Consider the following 24810-nt stretch of genomic DNA (forward strand, 5'->3'; position numbering starts at 1 on the left):
ACTAAAAATAGAACTACCATATGATCCAGCAATTCCACTCCTGGGTATATATCCAAAGAAAATAATAATACTAATTTGAAAAGATATATGTACCTCAATGTTCATAGCAGCATTATTTACAATAGCCATGATATGGAGACAGTGTAAGTGCCCATCAACGAATAAATGGATAAAGATGTGATACACACATACACATACACACACACACACACACACACACACACACACACACACACACACACACACACGGGAATATTACTCAGCCATAAAAAAGAATGAAATACTTCCATTTGCAGTAATATGGATGGAACTAGAGAATATTATGCTAAGTGAAATTAGACAGAGAAAGACAAATAGTGTATGTTATCACTTGTATGTGGAATCTAAAAAATAAACACATGAATAAATATAATATACAGAAACAGACTCACAGATAAGGAGAACAAACTAGTGGTTACCAGTGGGGAGGGGTGCGGGGAAGGGGCAAGACAGGGGTAGGGGATTAAGATATACAAACTACTATGTATAAAATAAATAAGGTACAAGGATATATTGTACAGCACAGGGAATACAGCCAACATTTTATAATAACTTCAAATGGGGTATAATCTATAAAAATATTGAATCATTTTTATACCCTTGGAACTAATATTTTAAATCAACTATACCTCAGTTAAAAAAAAAAAACTAAATACACACAAGTATTTGTATGGTAGCTGAATACTTTTTAGTTGTCTTAAAAAAGTCAAGCCAATTTGGAAAACGTTTTTTTTGGTGCAGGTAAAGTGTAAACTAACCTCTTTATATTTGACAACTTTTTTAAGCATCTTGCCTTCACTAATAAACCTCTGTGAGGTAGTAATAGGAGAAGAAAAGAAAAGAAGGTCACTTCCTCCTCTGTGTTTCCACGACATCATTGTAGAAATCTCTACAATGTTTAAAACGTTTAAAAATTGCATTGTAATTATTTATTTACATATCTGCCTCTCTTCATAATAATTAACTTTAGGAAAAACAAAACATATTTCAGGAAAGACAAATAACTGTAGCTTACTGAATAGTTCAGCTGTATATAGTCCTTGTGCTATAATAATAATGTAAATATTGAAAGAAGTTCTAAACAAAATTATTACATAATATTTAGGAAGAATGGGAGACAGGAAGCACATATGTGTAGTGGGAAGAGGGATGGTGAAAGGGAGTTAAACTGTAATTTTCCAGAATAGGAAATCAATAGATAGTGCCTAACACTGAAAAATAAATCAAGAAATATCAATGAAAGTATATTGTTTAGTGATACAGAGGTAAATATCAAAAGAAACAGCTCAGGTTGAAAGTGGTAGCCTCCGAGGAGTGGGAAATGGGAAAGCGTCCCAGGACAGATAACAGATGGCTGATATTTTTCATTAAAAATCTTGAAAAACTATCTGGCTCAAGTTTCATGCATATTTAACAATGACAAAAAACTCAAACAAAAATAAAAAAAAATAAGTGAAGGAAACCAAGCAATGCTCTGATCTGTCTCCACCTACTCAGTGTTACTTCTGGAGACAGAACTGAGCCTGGCTTCTATTCACAGAAGTGATGAAAATCAATAGTTCTGAGACACTTTGAGAAGGAAGCACGACTGACCAGTCTGAGCCAAATCCTGAACACAATGCTCAGAGCCTCTTTGCTCCTGGAAGTGTCTTTTTGCAAAACTGCTTGCGACCATTAGAGAGAACTTGAGTTCTCTTCATAGGAAAGAGTTGTCATTTCCTGGACATTTGGCCAGAAGACAACACTCCTCAAGTTCGAGGGGAACCTGCTGGGCAGTCTTGCTGACAGCTCCAGACCAACTGCTTTGATTCATCTCCCTGAAAATTACAACTGTTCCCCGATAGGTGATTCACATGCAAATAACGTACAATAGTTGAATGTTTTAAGCCCAAGGTGTGTTATGATAGGAATCTTTATAATTTGCCTTCCTAAACTTTCAACCAAACCATTTACTGGGCTACAGGAATTTGATGATACACACCTCAGAAGCATAAATAACTGTGTAATCAAGTGAATTTTTAAATAGCTTATACAGAGATAGTAAGGAATTGAACATTTTCTCACCATAAAAAAAAATTCCAAGGAAATAAAAAAAAATTCTCCTTAAAACACAAACACATAAGAAACACAATTATGATTTGTAGGATTTTACTGTTTTAAATATGGCAGCAAGCCCTTAGGGGGAAGGGGTGGCTTCAATTAAAGAAGATTCAATGAAGTGACAAGGCATTCCCCAAAGTAACAATCTCTAATTATGTAAAAACATCCATGGAAATGTAATGAGATAGAAAATGACTTATAATTGCCAAATCTCCTCTAAGGGAAAGTATAGTGCACAGCTGAAAGAAATATTTTCTTTCAAACTTTTTATTTTGAAATTTTTCAAATCCGTAGAAAATTTGAAAGAATAGAATATGAACACCCATATATTCTTCACCTAGGTTTCACCAACTATTAAGATTTCACCACTTTGTGTTCTCATTCTCAATTGCTCTTTGTCTTTATGGGGGGGGGGGTGTTTGTACCCATTCACCATATCTTTTTTCCCCTTGAAACATTTGGAAGTAAGCTGCAGACATCTTTTTATGTCATAAATATTTCAGCATACATTTCCTCAGAATAGGAATATTCTCTGTTGCAAAAAATTATCAAACAGAACCCTCAGTTAAGTAGGGTCGGGAGGCCAGAAGGGGGAGCTCTCGCACCCTATGACAATAGTGGAGCCAAAAGAAGAAAGGCTTCCTCTTCTTGCCTGGCAAGGGCTCAGCCAATGAAAAGCCACTATACTTCGAACTCTCGATTCCTCCAATGACCTCTTTGTTCACTACGGCCCTCCTGACTTTCTTTCCCCTCTTTGAAAAGAATCCTTCCTCCTCTCGTTGTATGGGGACTTGCCCAAGGCTCACCATGGTTATGGACCCCAAACTGCAGTTCTTCGTTGATCTCAAATAAACTATTCTTGCTGGAGAAACTGGAAGTCTATTTGTTTTAGGTCAACACCTTCATAAACACAATACCATTATGATACCTAAGAAAATTATTATTAATTCAATATCATGTAATATATACAGCCCACATTCAAACTTTCCTAATTGTCCCTAAGAGTCCTATATAGCTGTTTTCATTTCATTTCCTGATCCAGGATCCAATCCGGTCTCATACATAATATTTGGTTGTTATGGCTCTGGAAGGAAGGTTTAAATAAGCCATAAAAGGTAATCCTGCATCAGGTAGCATACCCCAGAAACAATGGCTCACTTCCTACGAGGGTAGGCCCCATTAACTTTGAGGCTCTCTCTCTCTTTCTCTCTCTTTTTTTTTTTTTTCCTGAAGTGATATAAAGTTTGGGGCCAAAATTGAATCGTTAGGACAACAGAAGAGGGATTCACTTCTTAAAACTAACGCTCTTATAAAATGTTTAAACACTCATGGAAAAGTAAGGCTGAGAGTCTATCTTGGATAGCAACCTTGAGTCTTAAGAAGTCCCAAAATATGATCATGCCTAGGACCCCAAATTATTAAGCTGTTCAAAGTCATCTTGGCTTGACCCTAGGTTTAGAAGAATGATAAAAAGAAGGTAACCCTGACAATAAGAGCAGTGAACCCCAAATCACCTCTTCCGTAGCTGCTCATCAGACATCTGCAGTGCCTCCTTTAAACGCATGTACCTGTCTTCTCTCAGCAGCCTAGAGCCGTCGTACAGGCTGAGCTCTCGGTCGTGGATCAGCCTAATGGGATGGCGGAAGGTCAGCAAACACATTAATCAGTTTTGAACGTTGGAGTTATTAGAGATAGAATCAGTCAGTTAATATTTTAATCATGTCTATGATTACTGACAATTGAGTAACAATTTTGTTTAAATGCACCTTTTAAAATTTCAAGTTGGCTAGCGCTATATGTTATACTTGGCAAAACTGTTGGTTTCTGTACTTGAGGGCAGTAGTCATGGTTACTAGATGTGAAGAGGGAGGAAGAGGAGGGGGAGGAGGAGGGAGATGAAAAGAAACAGCTGAATGGGTGACTCAGGATAACCATGAGGTAAATATTAATGAACAAAGCAGTTGGCACGTACTCCCTTGAATCTAATGTAACTCTTTAAGTCATGGTATTACCAAAATTTTTCTATCTTTGCAATTATGTAATATAAAATATCAAAAATCTTTATAATGAAATAACTAATGCTGTTTCATATGCAACTCTGATGGGACCTGACGGCCCACCGCACAAATAACATCGTCCTCCAGCTGTTGCAGAGGTCGAACGTGCTATTGTAGCCCTTACACCAACCACTAGGGTTTCCGGATGCCCACAGCACAGTTGCCCCACAGACCCACTCAGTAAGCACCGAGGGGAGGGGAGGCTGCCTAAGGCAGAGGCTGGGAGCATGGGCAGCAGAGTCCCTCAGACCGGGGTTCAAAGCCCAGCTCTGCACCTTATTAGCTGAATGACCTGGTGGGGGTGGGGGGAGGGAATAATCTGTTTGTCTAAAATTTTATCTTTTCTAAAATTGAGGCAATCATACCAACCTCACAGCATTGCTGTGAAAATTAAACAGCTAATGTAAGGCAGATGCTTGATATAGTTGCTCTCAATCTCAGCTGTGCATTAGAATCCACTGGGAAGCATTTAAAAATGCCAGTGTTGAGGCCTCACCTTGGGTCAGTTACATCAGAATTTGAGGAGGAGGATGGAGCTCAGATATCAGTAATTTTTAAGCCTCACTCCCACAAGGAGATTCCAAGTTGAGAGCCTGAGAAAGGCTGGCTTAGCACAACGCCTGCAGAGCAAGCTCTCAGTTAACAGCTGCTGCAGTTACTACTGGGCCTAAGGCAAGAGGCGGCCAATAAAAGGGGGCAGAATTATTTTGTTTGTGTTTGCATTTGTCTGTTTAGAAGAGAAAAATACTGTAAATCTATGGAATGTTTATAGTAAATCACTGAAAGTCTGTGGTGATTAAATGCTCTCAAATCTAATCAGGAGTAACAATGTTTTCAGAATCTTTCATTATACTCATTATCTGCATCCTGTCAAGGACAAAAATTTTTGAATAGTTATCTGGGAGAAATAGACTATTCCACTTATTTGAACTTCCCCAATAAGCTAAAATTTAAAGTTAAAAATCAAATGTTTCCAAGTGATAGGATCAAGATGTAACCCCGTCCCCCCCAAAATGGTATCATTAATCTCCCAAAGTGACACAAGATGGGAATATTTTCCATGAAAGTTACACATAAAGTCTTCTCTTAACATTAAAGAGAAGTTAATTAGGAATGTGTGGATATTTCCCTCACATAAACTGAAATAAGAAAACAAGTGACGGAAATGTTTAAGTCTGTAAACACAAAGTGCCCTTTGGCCAATGGAAAATATAATTAAACAGCTATTACACGTTTTATATAAGGACCTATATTTCCTCTCACTCTCAAAAAAAATTCCAGCAACACCAACCAACAATTTAGACCTAGACTGAAAAGGAGTTGGTAAACAGTGAAGCAGTGACTCTGACAAACTATAAAACTTTGGCTGTGTGACTTATCGCATATATCAATCAGCATAGATATAAATATATGTCTTTCAAAATTATTACTTAAAAGTTTTCTCTTTTAAGCTCTTACACACATAATTTTGCTATGGCTTTTCCCATAATGTTCATTATTTGAAGTTTTATTATACTATATTTACAACAATAAAAACATCTGCTGTTTTACTTGGATGTAGAATTTTAAGTTCCTCAGGAACTACGTAACTGAGTTTAAATGAGAAGATTGAAAAAATTCCATGTCTACTGTTTACATGGTGTGTTTTTGTGTGTGTGACTCATACCAACCTTTGTAATACAGCGAGTGTACCCGCATTGACTCTGTGAATGCCATCCAAGAGAACCAGCTTCCCTTCCAGAGCAGCATTTACGAGGGGCGAGGACCGCCAGGCAGTGTCTCCATTTGGAAGCGTGTATCTCTGCTGTAGCAGATCACGTGCTGTCATATCCTGAAACCAATCCCCAACACCCACCGAAGAAAATGCAGACTCAGTTTTTAAGGCACGGATGACAGCTTATTTAGCTTTAGAGTTACTTCTCCCTGAACATAACACTCCACACAACAACTGGCAAGTCACTTTCTCCAAACCACCAGAAAGAGAGATATTCAGAAGCTTTTCTTGGTCATTTGAATTTTTTTCCTACTACTCATCAACATACTACAGTGAGGGTTCATTGTTGTTTTTTTCTTTTCTCCTTTTCATTTAGCATTTTCTCCCTCTTTTAAAATGTTCACTTGGTACCTACACAGATGGTGGCAGTAATTTCCACTCAACTTTAACAGAATTTAACTCAATCAGCTTTACTCCTGACTGGGCCAAAATTGTGGCTTCCTTTTTAAGAATCAGAGGCCATACAAACTCAATGGGAGGAGATGCTTATCAATAATGTGCATTTTCTTGCAGTTGTGTTCTTCTGAAAAGCCACACTATGAACCATCACAGTGACTCATATTTAAAGAGGCTTGAAAATGGAGGAAACTGAGGAGGATAGTCATCAGATGAGGCATACACAGGAACTGACAAACAATAATGCAGCACTTGCAAGCAGTTTTTTAAAGCACATACACAACGTGCTAGTGCTAAAGCAGTGTAACAGGTTTAAGCAAACTATTAATATTAGTGGTACATAAACATCTACCTACTGTAAAAAAATTTTTGGTGCCATATAATATGAACAATTTTTCTTACATGTGTTAATGTTGAATTAATAGTTTCTTTTCTGTTATCAGCTTCAGATAAATTCTGTGCCATTTATATCAAACAAAACTTAAACATGTACAGTCAATTGTATCCAAAAATTTAAAGTCTTTTGTAAATTCTTTGATATCCCAGTCCAGTTTTAAGACAGAAAATGAATGAATGTGCTTATATCTACAATGGCAACAAATCTGTACTGAAATCAAGACGAAAAGGTAAGTCTTGATCATTCTAATTTTCTCACTATCAAAAAAGTACTGACTTAGGAAGTATAAACAGGCTTATATTGAATCATAATGGCACTGGAGAAATAATATTCAAACTGATGAAATAAAAATTTTAAATTTTAAAGCAAGACAAGAAAAATTTAAACATAATTCTTTCTCCTCTAGTGTGCATTGTGTATCTGCTTTATGCATTGACCAGACCTCCCCAATAGCAGAAATGCCTGCTCCACCATAAAGATCAATTTTTCTTCTTCTGATGCCAGCTATGCAAGTCCCTAGAAGACAGCATTCCTTTCTCAGTCCTATAAGGGGTCACGATGACCCACCACTCACCTTGTGTGTACAGACATCTCTAGTGAACTTTATGTACAATGCCAATAATGTCAATATGTCATTTCCTTTAAAGGTGGCGATTGGTGCAGAACAGACTGGGCTGATGACTGGGGAGATACAGGGCCACACCTAATGGGTGTTTTTTAACTTAAATACTTACTTGTTACCTTATTTTATTTACTAACCATAATACTTGTATCCTGCCTACTTTATAAGATAACTGTTTCTTGCATTACCAAATGTGTGACTGAGCTTCAGATGAAATTAATGATGATTTGGGGAGGAGGGTATAGCTCAAGTAGTAGAGTGTGTGCCTACCATGCACAAGGTCCTGGGTTCTATCCCCAGTACTTCTTCTGCAAATAAGTAAATAAACCTAATTACCTCCCCCACCAAAATAAAAAAATTAATGATGATTAGGTGACTTAAAAGGACTGATCAAATATATAGTTCTGTAAGATCAATGACTGTAATAGTGTAACTTAAGATAACGAAAAGAAGCAAGAAGTAACCATTTCCTAGATAACTGACCAGTAAGATACGAGGTCCAGAGGCTTTTGGCTACTGTTAACAAGGCCTAATCCAGTAAGAGCACATTGAGTGGCCTATCAACGAAATCCTCACCTGATCTGAGAATGAGCCATGGGACAAACTGGTCATGAAATGCCTCCTAAACCTTGGACGAAATCAAGACCAAAAGGCGGGGACTGTAAAATAAAGAATGTAACCCACCATCCAGCTCTGCAAGAATCAAGTTCTTGGCCACTGCAGGTGGTTACCTACAATACACCCTGAAAGGGATTCAAGGGGGAAGATCAGGATGAGGCACTTTGTGCTCTGGGAAAACTGACAGAACTGGCACTCAGATGGTTAGATATTTTCAAGAGAACTTTTTTAGGAACCTGGATTCTTGCATCTTCCCATACTTAGAAAAGCATTAAGACCACTAACTAGGATGTCTGTTCCTCGTGACCAGCAGCAATCTTCTACTGAGATGCGTGCTTGATTGCATGTACCTCCTTTAGCAAAAATCACAAATATACTGACCTCTCCCCTTACCTCTTTGGAACAATTCTCAGAGCTCTCTGAAAGACCGTCTCCTGGGTTACAATCCTCAGGTTGGCTTGAATAAAAATTCCCATTGCTTTCTTAGATTGACTGTTAATTCATTGTTTTCATTGACAAAACTCAGTAAATCCCCATAGCCCTAAAGGCCTGACTTTGACACATTATCAAAACTTGGCTCAACTCATTAATTGCATCTAATTTTTCAATTAATTTTAAATTCTATGCAATTTACACGAGCATGTCATTCTAAGCTGCCAAGGGCAGCTGCAACAGTGAAGACCAAATCTATCACCATCATCAGTGTTGACCGAGATGGTTCCTGGTGAGAATGAGCTTATTCCCATGGCTGTACTATAGACAAGAAATAGATCTCCCTTGCAAGAAAAATCAGACAAATCAAATAAATGTCGGTTCCTTTTCATAACTGAATTATGAAAAAAATCAAATATACACACATACATAAATCTTTTACAAGTTAATATAAAAACAGGTAAATTTAAAGAAAAGTCTTGGTACTCATTATTCCAGAAAAGCAGCCACTATAGGTGCATTACACATTGTCTTAGAGAATAAAACAAACAGAAAACACGCTTTAGCACAGTGGTTCTAAGTCAAAGGGACATAGCAGAAACACCTGGGGGGGAACTTCTGGAAAATACATAAGCTTAGATTTGGATGCAGTAGATCCCAGGTGAGGCTGACCACCTATTTTTTATTAAACATTACACAGGTAACAGCACAAATGCCTCCCAGGTGGTAAGTACTGCTTTAAAAAAGACATTAACTTAATGTGAAACTTTGTTCATCTTATTTATTTATACTCCTTCCTATTCTAATGGAAATTATAAGATTGCACGAGGATATACAAAATGCGTAACAATGTAGTATAAATTAAAAGGTGAACAGAAATGAAGGAAAAAAAGGAAAGAGTAGGCTTTGTTTCCTCTAAGCACCTATCTTGGTACTCCAAGAGGCGGTATGCAACATAAAGAAGATAAACCACTGGTACCATATTTTTAAAGAAATGGATGGGTGTTAATTTTGCAAATCCCAACTTCAGACTGAAAATGGATCACACCCCAACCCAACTCAGCTCTTGAGTGTTTCGTGTGGGCCCAGGAAGTGGAGATGATGAATGTGACTTTGGCATAAGAGGTTCAGACACCTAGAGCTAATGCTAGTAATTGGTAACTTTTTTTTTAATTTCAACAGAGAAAATTCCTCCCTCTCATACCGACACATCCTGAATCACCATTCTGTCTAAGAGATAAAAAAGCACGACTTCATTCTGTAGTGATGGGTGATTCCCAAGTACATTCACAGCCTGTTAATTCATACAATGTCTACAATACTTGCCTCATTCAGATAAGTAAATACTTATTAACAAAGATGATGAGAAAGACAACAGTGTGTACAGCTCCTCTTTTCCAGCCTAGCAGTTGGAGACTCCTTTTTACTGACTGAAGTAAACGGAAATGATTATTTGCTGCCACACAACAAGCAGTAACAGATCAACAGAGTTCAGTGGTGTTAATGCCAACCACAAGTATGGACCAGAAATAGTCTTCCCTTCTTCAGTCTCCAGAGGGGTAGAAAACGGAAAACACTTGGCCTTTCTTAAAAGACTACCTCAGTTCACTATTATCACCTCAAGTCTCTACATATTCTCATGTTAAAAAGAGCCATTCTTCATTTGTAATGTATCTGTGCATTAAAACAAAAGCCTCCAGAGAGGGGAGGAAAAATGCCATTCTTTTTAATAAAAGCTCTTAGTTTTCATAATTAAGACCCTGTACTAGGAGAAAAGATGAAAATCCTAGCTTTTCCTTAAAAAGATAATTGCCCCCACTTTCCATAATATTAGCTATCATCAGAAATTATTTTCAATTGTGTGAAAGTTATTTTTCATTGTGTGCAAGAGCAAGGGACACCAAAGTAAAACTGAATTTCCACAGAACAACTGAACCTAATCAGATCTAATTAACAGAAGTTTTTCAGCACAGTCTGAAATGAGTCAGTAACACGATTTCAGTATTAAGCTAACCTTGGGGGGAGGGTACACCTCAAGGGGTAGAGCATATGCTCAGTATGCATGAGGTCCGGGGTTCAATCCCCAGTACCTCCTTTAAGAATGAATAAATAAGTAACCTAATTACCTTCCCTCATCAAAAACAAACAATATTAAGCTAATCTTTAATGGAGTAACAGCATTTTCAAGTGTTTCACTCTATTTGGGTTTTAGTACCATGAAGTTGTTTTAATATCTTTACTTATTTTAACATATACTGTATCACAGAATTGTTAAAATATATATATATCTCATTTCCTTACTCTTACTACCTACACACACATCCCTAAAGCAAGTGGAAAAGCAAAATTTAGAAAAGAAACGTGCTTATTCCATATGAGCATTTTGAAAGCACACTAATAAAAATCAAGAAAGATGAATGTCCTCATTTTTGCATATATTTTCTTATCCTTGAAACCTTTGAACTTAAGAGAATAAAAATAGCACTAATGATATCATAGAAGCCGAACCATTTCCGCTTTCTGTGTTTCCTCAAAAATTTAAAAATAACAGGACATGAAGACTAGTTCCTTTAGAGCCACCATTGTCTTCCCTTCAACACCTCACCTCCTCATTCAGATCCCTGGAAAACATCCACATGTCTTAAGATTCTGTGTCATTTTGCATTTTTGATTTGCAGTGAAGAAACGCTACTAAAAACAAAAATGTCCTATTAAAATGAGAAGCATAATTCTGCACAAACTTTTTCAGAGAATACATATTTGAACCCTAAGGTAATTATATACCTTAAATGCTTTCAGGACCTTTGAATGGTATAGACTAATTATTCTGAGATTTCCTTGAGAAACCTGGAAATAAGTAATTAGTTTGACAAATGACAAAAAGTAGTTGTGCATCGAGTGTCTAGAATAAGATTAGAATTAGTTTTCCAAGGTATAATCTCATTCAGAAAGACAAAAGTATTACAGTAAATTTTTAGCAAATAAGGAAATTTGAACTATCTCTTTAAATATAAATAGTGACAAGAAAGTCAAATTTTATATTATAAAGCATATATAATTCTTCTGGCAGAAAATTTAAATGATTATAGGAAAAGTAGGATACCAAAGTGTATACAGATTATGACCTCAACCAGAATAAAAAATACATTTCTACCACATTCATGAACCTTGAAGTAAGTTGGCTTACAAAAATAGGTATAATATATTATAAATTTTAAAATAAGTGGATAAAGAAAACTAAACAAGGGAAGATGAAACTAAGAAAGGTAAAGATGATACACACAATGTATATTAAAACATAATCTAAAGAATCTAAAACATAAATCTAATTTTTCTAATTTCTAAAACATAAATCTAATTTTTCTAATTTCTAACATACAAAAAGAGCATCATTTTTTTAAAATGTTACATAAGTCATAACACCACAGCACTGACACCAAAAAAGAAACAGGACTACAATTCTTAACAATGAGATTGAGAAAAATTTGTTCCATGGGTCAGGTCATCATATAAAGGACAGTGTGTTAAGGAGTTAAAAATAGAAGTAACAATAACCATCACAGCTAATACTTATAGAAGGGTTACTAGGTGCCAAGCACGTCACATAAATTAACTAATGTAATCCTTATAATCTTAAAAGACAGGTAAAATTACTGTCTTCATTTGACAGATGAGATAACTGAGGCACAAAGAGGTTAAACAGCTTACCCAATCAAGGACACACAGCTAATAAGTAAAGGAGCCAGGTTATCCTCAAAAGTATTATTACAACAAATACAGCAACAAATTTCAGTCAAAGAAATTCTGCAGAGAAAGAGCTGGTCTAGATCAACCAATCCATGTATGTAATATAGAGTTAATACGGTAATGTACCAATTGCACACCTTTCAGGCTACCCACCACAAATGTTTTCTCAATCAACTTCTTTGACAAGAGTCGGAAATGCCGACCAGGTTACTACTCCCAGAAACGCCTTCTAAAGCAGCTAGTCTCTACTGTTGTTTAAAAACATCTTTAAACACATACCTAAATGATTGAAATAAAAATGCTTCAGTTATAGTTAATAGTAATTATATCTCTAGGTGGATATTACTCTTCATTTTCTTGTTTCTGAATGAAAAATATAAACAGTGGGCATTTAATTTTTTGTTTGATTGGTGTAAGTAAGGATTATTAATGATTTTTTCTTCTCCAAAAGAAGCTAGCTGGAATTTTGTAAGCTTTTCAGGTCTACGTCAAATAAGTTTTGCTTATTTGAGCAAAACTTACCCTACCAGAAAATATCCTGCCAGGATTGTATAAACACTGAGAAAATCTGGGATTGAAGGAAATAAAAGAATGCACGAAGACTTGTTAATGTAAGCCATCAACTTTGCAATAAGGGATTAATTATGTCCAGAACTATTAGTGGCAGAATACTGCATAAATATTGCATAAACACAGAATGTTAATAATTTTAGGTCCTAGAATAGAAATTAAACCATTATTTACAGTCTAAGCATGCTTAGTGAACAGAATGCAAGGCATGCTGCCAACATTCCTGTGTCATTTACGCTTGATCTCAAACAAAAAGGCATCTCATTTTACATATATTGTAAAATTATTTGTAAACTCGTCCGTGCTTCTCCCTCAAGTTCTTTTAAGGAACTATTTTTAACCTGTCACACATACAATAAATTCTTCCTTTCTGTATACAATGATGGTGTTACAAGCCTACCAAGATTGTTTTCAGTTGCTCTGCTATTGATGGGAAGAAGATGATTTTGAATCATTTATAGCTCTCTTCACTGTGACCGGTGGGATCTATTTCAAAATGATCTACTCTAGTTAAAGATTTATTCTGTGAACATAGAACAAAATTATTCTGATCAAAGCTAACTAGAAGTCAAACACACCATCTCACAATTGACCCAATGAAGAGACACCTTAATAAAGTCACGCAATAAAATATTAAGTCAAGGTCAAGGTAGGTATAAATAGTGCAATAGGTTATTTAGGGAAGATACCTAATCAAGCCCCTTCTACTATCTTTGCTGTAGTACAGAGGTTAGACAACTAAGAACATCATTTCTTAGATGTCTTTGCAGCTTGAATACTGTGTCTGCCCAGGTTCTACTGAGCATCCTCACATACACAAAACTGGGGACTGAAAAAACTGGCAGTGAGCAGTGAGAGTGAGTGGCAGCCAGCACAGGGAAACCTGCTCTTCCAGAAGAGCTATGGCTGAAGTTCTCCTGGCTCTGTCATTCCTAACTGGGTAAAATCTCAACACTGTTCCCCGTCTCTGCCAGAAATTCTGCAAGCTACCTCATACCCTGTTTAAAAAAAAAAAAAAAAAATCCCTCAGTTTTAGACAGCCACAATGGATTCTATTATCCACAACAAAACTCACAACCTAATATTTTAAATGTAAACCATTTAAATAAGGATAATAATATTTTAAATGTAAACCAACTTTATGAAAGCTTGTTTAGAAATGTTCATGCACAATGAAGTATGTAAAAGAGGGTAAGAACAGATTCAAAAAGGAAGGCAAAAAATGTTTTAAAAATTTAAAAGGAAGGCAAAAAAGCAGAGATGTTGTAAAGTCAAGTCCCAGGACACACAAACAAAATAACCATTTTATTCAAAAGGTACTACTGCAAACTCTGCTGCACTTTATCACAAATGTTTGACCCTGGTAGGAGAACAGGTGGGGAAGCAGAAGACATTAAAATTTCAATCTAACAACAAGTCTAAGTTAACATTTCAGAACGTTAGCAAAAGTGACATAACAATGCTGTATGACAAAAATTCTTATCTTAGAATTGAAAGAAAAGGTAGTATTGAAACAAATAAAAACTAGTAAAGATAGGTTGACAAAGGTCAGGATTTGAGCTGGTCCTTTAAAAATAGTATAAGTTTTTCAAAATTTATTTATCCATTCCTTCATATATTGACTGCCTACTACATGCAAGTCACTATTCCACGTGCTGAGGCTACGGCAACAAAAAAGATAAACATATTCCAGGGGGAAGAGAAGAAAAATAGACAAAGAAAAGGAAACAGAGGATGAGAAGGAAGAACAAGAAGGAGGAAATACAAATAAGAAAAAATATATAGTAGTCAGTGCTACACAGAAAATACTGGGTAATGTGATAGCAAAAGGCTCAGTCGAGGATGCTTTAAGTATATTCGAGTTGCGATTTGAATGGTAAAAGGCCACGTGAAGATCAGGGGAAGAGTATTCCAGGCTGAGGTAACAAAAGCCTGATGCAAAAGCCCTGAAGCAGAAAGGAATTAGTCAGGTTTAAGGGACTGAAAGTAGTCAGTGAGGCTGAAACAGAATCAGCAGAGGGTCCAGCAGGGAGAGATGGCTGAAGATGCAGGCATGGGTTAGATCACGTAGGGCAGTGGCTCTCAGCCCTGGCTGCCTGTTAGAATCACTGAGTAGCTTTTGTAAAATTCCTAAAGTCTGGGTTCCACCTCAGACCAATTACTTTAAATTCTGTAACAGTGGGGCCTGGACACTGGAAATTTTTCAAAGTTCTTCGGGCGATTCTAACAGGCAGTCAAGGTTGAAAAGCACTGATGGAGGGCTCATAAGGCAAGATTAAGGCTTCTTATTTTATTCTAAGTATAATGGAAAGCCACTGACAGATTTTAAGCAAGGAAATGACATGATCTGATTTATATTCTTAAAAGTTCACTCCCACTATTCTTCAGAGAGTGGACTATGGAATGTAACATTCTAGTTAAAAATTTATAAATGTTTAACATCTACAAAAGGGAATACAACTTAAATATTCTCACCAAAAAGAGGCAAATTTAAAAATAAATATCTATATATGTTCAACCAACATAACTGAAAACTATAAGACACTGATGAAAGAAATTGAAGAAGACACAAATAAATACTTCTGTGCTCAAGGACTGGAAGAATTAATATAGTTAAAATGTCCATAGTACCCAAAGAAACCCACAGATTCAATGCAATTGCTATCAAAATTCTAATGACATTTTCACAGAAATAGAATAATTCTAAAATTTGTGTGGAACCATAAAAGACCCTGAATAGCTAAAGTAATCTTGAGAAAGAAGAACAAAGTTGGAAACATCACATTTCCTGATTTCAAACTACATTAAAAGCTATACTAACCAAAACTGTATGGTACTGGCATAAAAACAGACACATGGATCAGTGGAACAGAACAGAGAGTCCAGAAATAAACTCACACATATATGGTGGATAAATTTATGACAAAGGAGCCAAGAATATACATTCAATAATGGTGTCCATAAATGGTATCAGGAAAACTGTATAGCCACATGCAAAGGAATGAAACTGGACCCTAAGTTACATCATACACAAAAATCACCTCAAAGTGGATTAAAGATTTGAACGTTAGGGCCTGAAACTATGAAACTCCTAGAAGAAAATATCAGTGGTAAGCTCCCTGACATTGGTCTTGGTGATGATTTTTTGGATTTGACACAAAAAGCAAAAGCAACAAAAGCCAAAATAAACAAGTGGGACAACATCAAACTAAAAAGAAAAAGTTCCTGCACAGCAAAGAAACCACCAACAGAATGAAAAGGCAACCTACTGAATGAAGAAAAGATATCTGCAAGTCATATATCTGATAAAGGTTAATATCTAAAGTATAAGAACTCATACGCTCAATAGCAAAAAACCAATCTGATTGAAAAATGGGCAGAGGAACTGAACAGACATTTTTCCAGAGACACAGAAACGGCCCAGGTACATGAAAAGGTGCTCAACATCACTCATTATCATGGAAATACAATTCAAAACTACAACGAAGTATCACCTCACACCTGCTAAAATGGCTATTATCAAAAAGACAAGAGACAACAAATGTTGGTGAGGATGTGGAGAAAATGGAACCATTGTGCACTGTTGGTAGGAATGCAAATTGGTGCAGGCTCTATAAAAACAGTATGGAAGTACCTCAAAAAATTAAAAATAGAATTACCATGTGATCCAGCAATCCCACTTCTGGATATATATCCAAAGTAAATAAAAACAGAATATTGAAGAGATATCTGCACTCTCATGTTCATTGCAACATTATTCACAATAGCCAAGATATGGAAACAACCTAAGGCCCATCGATGAATAAATGGATAAAGCAACTGTGGTAAATAAACACACACAACCCCACAGAGCAATTATTATTCAGCCATGAAAAAGAAGGAAGTCCTGCCATTTGTGACAACGTGGATGGATACTGAGGGCATTATGCTAAGAGAAATAAGCCAGACAAAGCCAAATATCTGCATGGTATCACTTATAATTGGAATCTTAAAAAAAAAAAAAAAATCAAACTCTTGGAAACAGAGAGCAGAAAATGGTTGTCAGAGATTGGGGGGTGGTGTGGAGAAATAGGAAGAGGATGGTAAAAGGGTCCAAATTTTCAGGTATCAGATGAATGAAGATCTGAGGATATAATATAAAACATTGTGATTATAGAGAACAACTGTATTTTATAACTGAAATGTGCTAAGAGAGAAGAACATCAATGTTATCCCTAGAGAAAGTGAGCTTGTGTGTGTGAGAGAAACAAGTGTCTATTAATGCACAACTGACATAACTGATACAACTGATGCATTGTAAAAACTCTATGAAGTAAAATTTCAGATGCCAAATGCATTTTCCACCAAATTCTCAATAAACGGGTTCAGGGGTGGTGGGTTAGAGCTACTGGAGATGTCCATAGCTATAGTGGGTCCTGCACAAAGCAGATGATGTCAGACTGATAACTGGCCATGCGGGGCAGGGTGGATGAGGAGATAGCTCAGAAGTGTGCCACAGCTATAATACTTGACAGCTCTCTTGATTGGCTTAATGTGTCCCTTCTGGAACCTTCCTCACAAAACTAAAGCTGCCATCTCTGCATTGATCCCCCACAGGAGATTATGCAGCAAACATGTGTTCACTAAGTGGGAGACAGGGAAGAGTTTGTGCATTCAGGGAGCATCATTAAGGATAAATATGGAGTCTCCTGCTTTAGCAGCACAGAAAGAGGTCTGCTAAGATTAAAGAAAGAGGCTGCTGGAGGTAACAGGGCAACCTTCCCACCCTGCCCACCTTTCCACCCACGTGAGGGTATAATGGGCATCACTCCTCACCTGCACAGAGGCTGCCAGCCAGCAGGTACCCACATCTGGGAGAGCTTAAGGGAACCACAGAAAATGAGCAGGAGGCGTCCCAGGAGCTGGGCTGGCCAAGTCGTTAATCTCTTAACAGTAGTCAATAGAGTGTAAAATCAGAATTTTCGCAGCTTTTACCAGCTTAAATCCCAAGCTCCTTCAACTCACTTCCCAGAGGCACTAGCTCAGCTGTTAAAGAACGTCTTTCCCTCTGCTGTTTTTTTGACTATCTCTATGGTCCTGCCAAATGGTTTTTGGTTTAAACGCCTCAGAAAGCCTTGTTTCTACTATGAGACTGGTTTGTAAATCAGCAATAAAGCTCAGTGTATTCAGAAGGTGGTTTTGATCCTGAGCAATCGGAGTTTTTTTAAAAATAGGTGAAGAATAGAAAAACAAAGCCATTTAGGAATCATAAAAGGCAAATAGATGATAAAGCTGAGAAGTACGTATTTGCTTTTTATTTCCAAGAATAAAATTATTTGCAAAACATTCCAAGAATAAAATGGTTTACAGAAATTTGTAAAGTTATAGACTTTTTTCTTTTCTTTTTCGACATATTCCCCACAAGAATATAAATATGTAACTTCATCACTAATCTCGATAACCTTTAACAAATACTTACTCTGACGGTGATCTTTGGTGATTATAAAATAAAATAAATCCTGAGGACCCTTAAAAAATTGCCCTAAGACCCCTAATCAAAATTAATATAAAGTACATTTAAAACAAAATACTAACTAATAGAGATGGTCAAGCATACCAGTGTGTTCTTACCAATGGTACTGGGACCTAATCACACAGTGTCCTTAGTTTGGAGATAGTCCACAGAGAATCCTCAAATTTAAAATTCCTTCCCTCTTCAAGCTTATGGATTCTATGTTTTTGGATCATCAAGGATGGTCAATGAAATACCTCTCAGGCTGGAATTCCTTATTTGGTAGGATTCCTCAGTTACATTTGTTTTCTTCCTTGGGCTAATGGATTTGGTTTTACTGTAATGTTTACTTTTATACAAATGCCCGAAGGCCTCCTAATGTGTTTTTATAAATCTAATAAATACCTCATGTTAACTAAATTTGTTAAGATAACATAAAAGATGTTGTCCATTACTCAAATTGTGCATGGTTTCAATTAAATGAGGCCAGTGCATACTTTCCAAGTTATAAAAGATCTGAATATCACATTCGGATGCTTTTTAAAAAAAAATGTAAAACTTACGACATTTCAATGGCAAATTTATGCAAATACAACAAGATGAACTTTTATAACATATACTGCACAATTAAACTTTAAGATATACTTCGCTTATTTAGAATAAATGTTTAAAAGTTTATTGAGTTAAATCAGCAACTAGCCTGCCTTTCCAACATACAACTTTGTATTATGCATGTCCCATCATAAAATACTCCAAGCAGTTCCAGTTGCAAGCTAGCATAAAATACTGCAAGTGTCATTACACTCAGCTTTTGAGATGATTTCTCTATCAAAATGAAAGCCTAAGATATGTTTTACAAAGTTTCAATTATAAAAATAACACACTGTTGAGATGGACTTCTATCAGTTGAAAACAACCATTAATTTTTGGAAACTCCTCCATTCCTCCATTCTATTACGTTGTTTTCAAAAAGCTAGCAAACAGAAAAACAGACCAATACTGGAAAACAAACTGTGATGTGACAAGAACATTAGCATTCTAAAGCAAATCAAACTAATGTGAAGGAAAGCATTCCAAGTAAAAACAGATGGTACTTTTCGGGCCTCAACCCAGCTTCCTCTTAGCTCAGAGTGAGCCTCGCTATCTGCTACTTACTGTTTTTAAAGATATACAACCTAACAGGGAAGAAAATGACTTGAAAATTAATAAGCTAGGACCTGTGGTATAAGCTTTGTCTGAGGTATAAACTCTGGCACTTAACCTTTCTCATCCTTAATTTTCAAAGTCAGGAAATTCCACTTTATTGGCCAATTTTAGAATAATTGTCAATTTCAGTAAATAACTTGAATCACTTCAAAAAGATTGCAAAAAGAGTTTTTAAAAGTTATCACAAAACTTTATTTTTGAAAAACATAGGAAATACATAGAATATTGTAATTCTAGAACTGAAATGAATACGTCTCAAAACAGTCTCTGCTTTATCCTATGAGAACTAATTAGTTCTCAAAAATCAGAAATTGATCTAAATAATTCTATTGCTTTTCTACATTAGAGAATGCTATAAATGGAGAAGTTCTTAAACGTTTTTGATGGAGAGGATAACAACAGTGTTTGAATAATCACACCTATCCCTTACATCCTTAAAGACAAAGTCATTCTATTTAAAATATTTTAAGATTTCCGAAGCCTCTAGGATGGTGCATATTCAACTGAGTACCTTCTTCATCCCAAGCACTATGCTGTGGTCTAGTTCTCAATCCTGTTAGACTCACCTTAATTTATAAACATTCCATTTTTATAAACAATATTTTGTAATTTTTGTTTATAACCTTGAAAAAGTCCATAGGAAATATAACATACTTATACACATAATTTCAAATAAAAATTCAGCCTACATTTTAGGACAGGAAAATTACTTATTAAAAAATAATATCCACTTCAACAAATATATGGGCACAACTACTCACATCATATAATGAAGTCAGAGACTGGCAGCTACATGTAGAAACACTATGAATATGAAAACTGTATAAACTGGAATAGGTGTGCTATATTCATAACTCAGTACCATCAATGGCAATGTTCTCAGTGTTGCAGTCTTCCAGAAGAGTCAGTGTAGTCGGCAGAATAATGGCCCCCACAAAGATGTCCACATCCTAATCCCCAGAACCTGTGAATATGTTACATTACACGGCAAAAGGAACTTTACAGACATGATTAAGTGAAGGACCTTGAGATGGGGAGCTTATCCCAGATTACCCATGTGGGCCCAGTCTTATCATTTAATTCCTTAAAGTTGGAGGATGTTTCCCAGTTGTGGTCAGAGAGAGAGAGATGGCAGCATGAGAAAGAGTCAGTGCTCCACCGCTGGTTCTAAAATGTAAGGGGTTATATGCATGGACTGGACAGAAGTCAATCTAGCAGCTGAAAAAAGGCATGGGTGAATTCTTCCTTAACCTGGGTATGAGGAAAAAACTTTCTAACCATGACTCAAAATCTAGATGCAATAAAACAAAATATTAATAAATTTAACTACAAACTTCTTAAATGTATAAGGCAAAAGCTTATTCATACAGTCAAAGCACAACTGATAAACTGAGAGAAAAATACATGCAGCATATCTCACAAATAAATATGCCTAATATAAGAAACTTAAAAATTGAGAGAAAAAAACACAAAAAGCTTAATAGAAAAATGAGTAAAAAAATGAACAGATAATTTACTAAGAAAAGACATAACAATGGCCCTTAAAAACAGAAAATAAATTTTTAATTTCTCTCTTAATATAAGAAATGTAAAGTAAAACTACTCCCTAGATACCATTTCTAACTACAAAATAGGCAAACATTAAAGAGGTTGGCAGCCCTCTCTGTTGGCATTGTTGATGGGAAAGCAAAATGGTATAATCCTCATAGAGGAAAATTTGGCAGTATCTAACAAAATGACACATACATTTACCTATTGACCTAACAATGCCACTTCTAGGAATTAATCCTGACAATATAAAAATACAGATGCATGGAGGAATAACTCTCCCAGACTTCAGACAATACTATAGAGCTACAGTCATCATGACAGCATGGTATTGGTACAAAAATAGACATATAGACCAATGGAACAGAACAGAGAGCCCAGAAAAGAACCCACAAACTTTTGGTCAACTAATCTTTGACAAAGAAGGCAAGAATATACAATGGAGTAAAGACGGTCTCTTCAGCAAATGGTGTTGGGAAAACTGGACAGCAGCATGTAAAGCAATGAATCTAGAACACTCCCTTACACCATATACAAATATCAACTCAAAACAGATCAACGACTTAAACATAAGACAAGATACAATAAACCTCCTAGAAGAAAATATAGGCAAAACATTATCTGACATACATCTCAAAAATGTTCTCCTAGAAGAGTCTACTCAAGCAATAGAAATAAAAGCAAGAATAAACAAATGGGACCTAATGAAACTTACAAGCTTCTGAAAAGCAAAGGAAACCATAAGTAAAACAAAAAGACAACCTACAGAATGGGAGAAAATTTTTGCAAATGAAACCGACAAAGGCTTGATCTCCAGAATATATAAGCAGCTCATACGACTTAATAAGAAACAACCAAAGAACCCAATCCAAAAATGGGCAAAAGACTTAAACAAGCAATTCTCCAAGGAAGAAATACAAATGATCAATAGACACATGAAAAAATGCTCAATATCACTAATTATCAGAGAAATGCAAATCAAAACTACAATGAGGTATTACCTCACACCAGTCAGAATGGCCATCATTCAAAAATCCACAAATGACAAATGCTGGAGAGGCTGTGGAGAAAGGGGAACCCTCCTACACTGCTGGTGGGAATGCAGTTTGGAGCAGCCACTGTGGGAAACAGTATGGAGATTCCTCAAAAGACTAGGAATAGACTTACCGTATGACCCAGGAATCCCACTCCTGGGCATATATCCAGAAGGAACCTTACGTCAGGATGACACCTGCACCCCAATGTTCATAGCAGCACTATTTACAATAGCCAAGACATGGAGACAGCCTAAATGTCCATCAACGGATGACTGGATAAAGAAGAAGTGGTATATTTATACAATGGAATACTACTCAGCCATAAAAACCGACAACATAACGCCCTTTGCAGCAACATGGATGCTCCTGGAGAATGTCATTCTAAATAAAGTAAGCCAGAAAGAGAAAGAAAAATACCATATGAGATCGCTCATATGTGGAATCTGAAAAAAAAACAAAAAACAAAAAACAAAAACAAAACAAAAAAAACAAAGCATAAATACAAAACAGAAACAGACTCAGACATAGAATACAAACTTATGGTTGCCAAGGGGGCGGAGGGTGGGAAGGGATAGATGGGATTTCAAAATTGTAGAATAGATAAATAAGATTATACTGTGTAGCACAGGGAAATATACACAAGACCTTATGGTAGCTCACAGAGAAAAAAATGTGACAATGAATATACACATGTTCATGTATAACTGAAAAATTGTGCTCTACACTGGAATTTGACACAACATTGTAAAATAATTATAAATCAATAAAAAATGTTAAAAAAATACAGATGCACAAGGTTATTTGTTGAAACTTTGTTTATAATTATGAAACATTGTAAACCCAATTGTTCATATATAGGAAACTGACTGAATAAACTCTGGTTTATCCATCTGGTGGAATAATATGCAACTATAAAAAAAGAGAATGAGGAAGAGCTATGAAAAGGAAAAGACAACTACCCTTAGTTTATCATTTCTATATCAAAATTCATAGAAGATGTAGAATTTGCATGATGATATACCTTGCTTTTTGAAAATAAATTTAATAATAAAAGAAATTTGAAGAAATTGAGTTAAGTAAATTGTTAGATAGTCTTACAAAGGTTATTCTTGGTGGAAGAAGAAAAAAAATACTAAGAAGACAGAAAGGATGACAGATTGTAACAAAATGAATGAAGAAAACAAAATGATCTACAGAATCATGTAGAAAACCAGCCTCCAAGGTTGAATATAAACTACTTAAATGAATACAGATTCTTGCAATCCTTATCTAAAAAGTGTAAATTCAAGGCAAAGACAAGAAGCAAGTAAATAAATCCAAGACACAGAAGAGTGAAAAATGAGAGAGAATTAAAGAAGTAAAGATCTTTTCCAGTGTATCTGGATACACAGGAAGAAGTAGGAATTGTAGATTAGATAGAAGTGGAAAAGGATTTGGTTTGAGTTAAGCTGTAGGTAGAAAAACTTACAGGGTCAAAAATGATTCTAAGACTTCAACATGTTATAGTGATTATGTTCATTATAAGTCCTTTAAACTTATTTGACCCTTCATTTTGATTGGAGCTGACTTAGCTTTTCATCCAAGCAGTACTTAAACAGAAAAAAAAAAGAACTCAGATCTGGTGCTGTTGTGATGGTGTGGAAAGAAATCTGGAAATATGCCCTTATCTGGTTGTGAAGGAAAAGAATAATAACTTGTATTTCTTCAATACTATGAAATCACTGGCTTCAACACTAAAAAAAAAAAAAAAAAAAAAAAGAATAACCAGTTAAAAGAATCTGACCTAACACTTGAGCCAAGTGATTTAAGATTTTTATAACCTATTATAAAACTTGCTTTATGTACTGCCACAAATCTGTGTTAAGGCTCTGTTTTTCTTTCTCTTCATATGAAATCCAGTTCTAAAAATAGCCAACTCTAAAAATAAGGCAAAACCCACAGATTAAGTGTAGCTTTATACATGTGCAAGTAACAGGGAAATCTCTACGTCTTTCAGCAAAACAGATGTTGGGTTACTCATTCCCACTAAATTCTCTATGTCATGTCAAACTTCTGGAAGTTTTTCCTTAATATGGACTATATTGTTATAAAACCCAAATCCATTTTTAAAGTCTATTAAATTAGTTCCTCTGTTCCAAAGAAATCAATAAGCACTATTAATAAATATGAAACTGTAAGCAAAAAAAAGTCTTATATCTAATCCCAGGAGCTTGGTTCCTACCAAAACCAACTGATGAACACAAAATCTGCAAATGTCAGTACAGTGCCTATTATATGCTTTGATCCAGTTCATGGAAAGAAGCCACATGGAGAGAGAAAGAAACAAACTCACCTACAAAACATGTTACCATTATTATATTTCTCTCTTTTCCTTTCTGAAATCTATACTTCAGAAACCAGTTTCCCCCCAGACATTTCTCTAAAGATTAATGAGCAGAAAAGCAAAATTGGAGAAGGTGCTTTCAGAATATGCAATTAGTTTGTTTATCTCTGTACCAGTGTTCCCAACCCTTGCAGCACATCTACAAGTGGAGAGTGTGTATGCTGAGGAGAGGTTGGGCAAAATATTTTCATGGTAAACTTATGTGCCTTTCAATTATCATCACTTCTGTTTTGCAAAGAGAAGATTAGTAAGATATGACTAAGTGACCTTATCCTGTGGCAGAAACTAGAAGAGAATGATTTCCAGTAAAAGTAAAAATAAATAAATAAATAAATAAATTAAATAATATTTTTGTGAGCTTACTGTCACTCTCTGAAAATACATAAGAAAATC

At 35.7% G+C, this 24810-nt stretch overlaps 1 protein-coding gene across 3 annotated transcripts in view; it reads right to left on the bottom strand.

Moving 5' to 3' along the window:
* The window catches only part of VWA8 (von Willebrand factor A domain containing 8), a 294919-nt gene that overhangs the window by 209255 nt on the left and 60854 nt on the right, over window positions 1-24810 (bottom strand). For all 3 annotated transcript variants that reach the window (XM_032496061.1, XM_032496060.1, XM_032496059.1), the window contains exons 13-14: window positions 5867-6027; window positions 3654-3767 (exon numbers count right to left, since the gene is read on the bottom strand). In XM_032496061.1, the coding sequence (XP_032351952.1) occupies window positions 3654-3767; window positions 5867-6027 (275 nt within the window). The remainder of the gene's footprint in view (window positions 1-3653; window positions 3768-5866; window positions 6028-24810) is intronic.

Source organism: Camelus ferus, chromosome 14, assembly GCF_009834535.1.
Source record: "Camelus ferus isolate YT-003-E chromosome 14, BCGSAC_Cfer_1.0, whole genome shotgun sequence".
In the NCBI taxonomy this organism is placed as follows: domain Eukaryota; kingdom Metazoa; phylum Chordata; class Mammalia; order Artiodactyla; family Camelidae; genus Camelus; species Camelus ferus.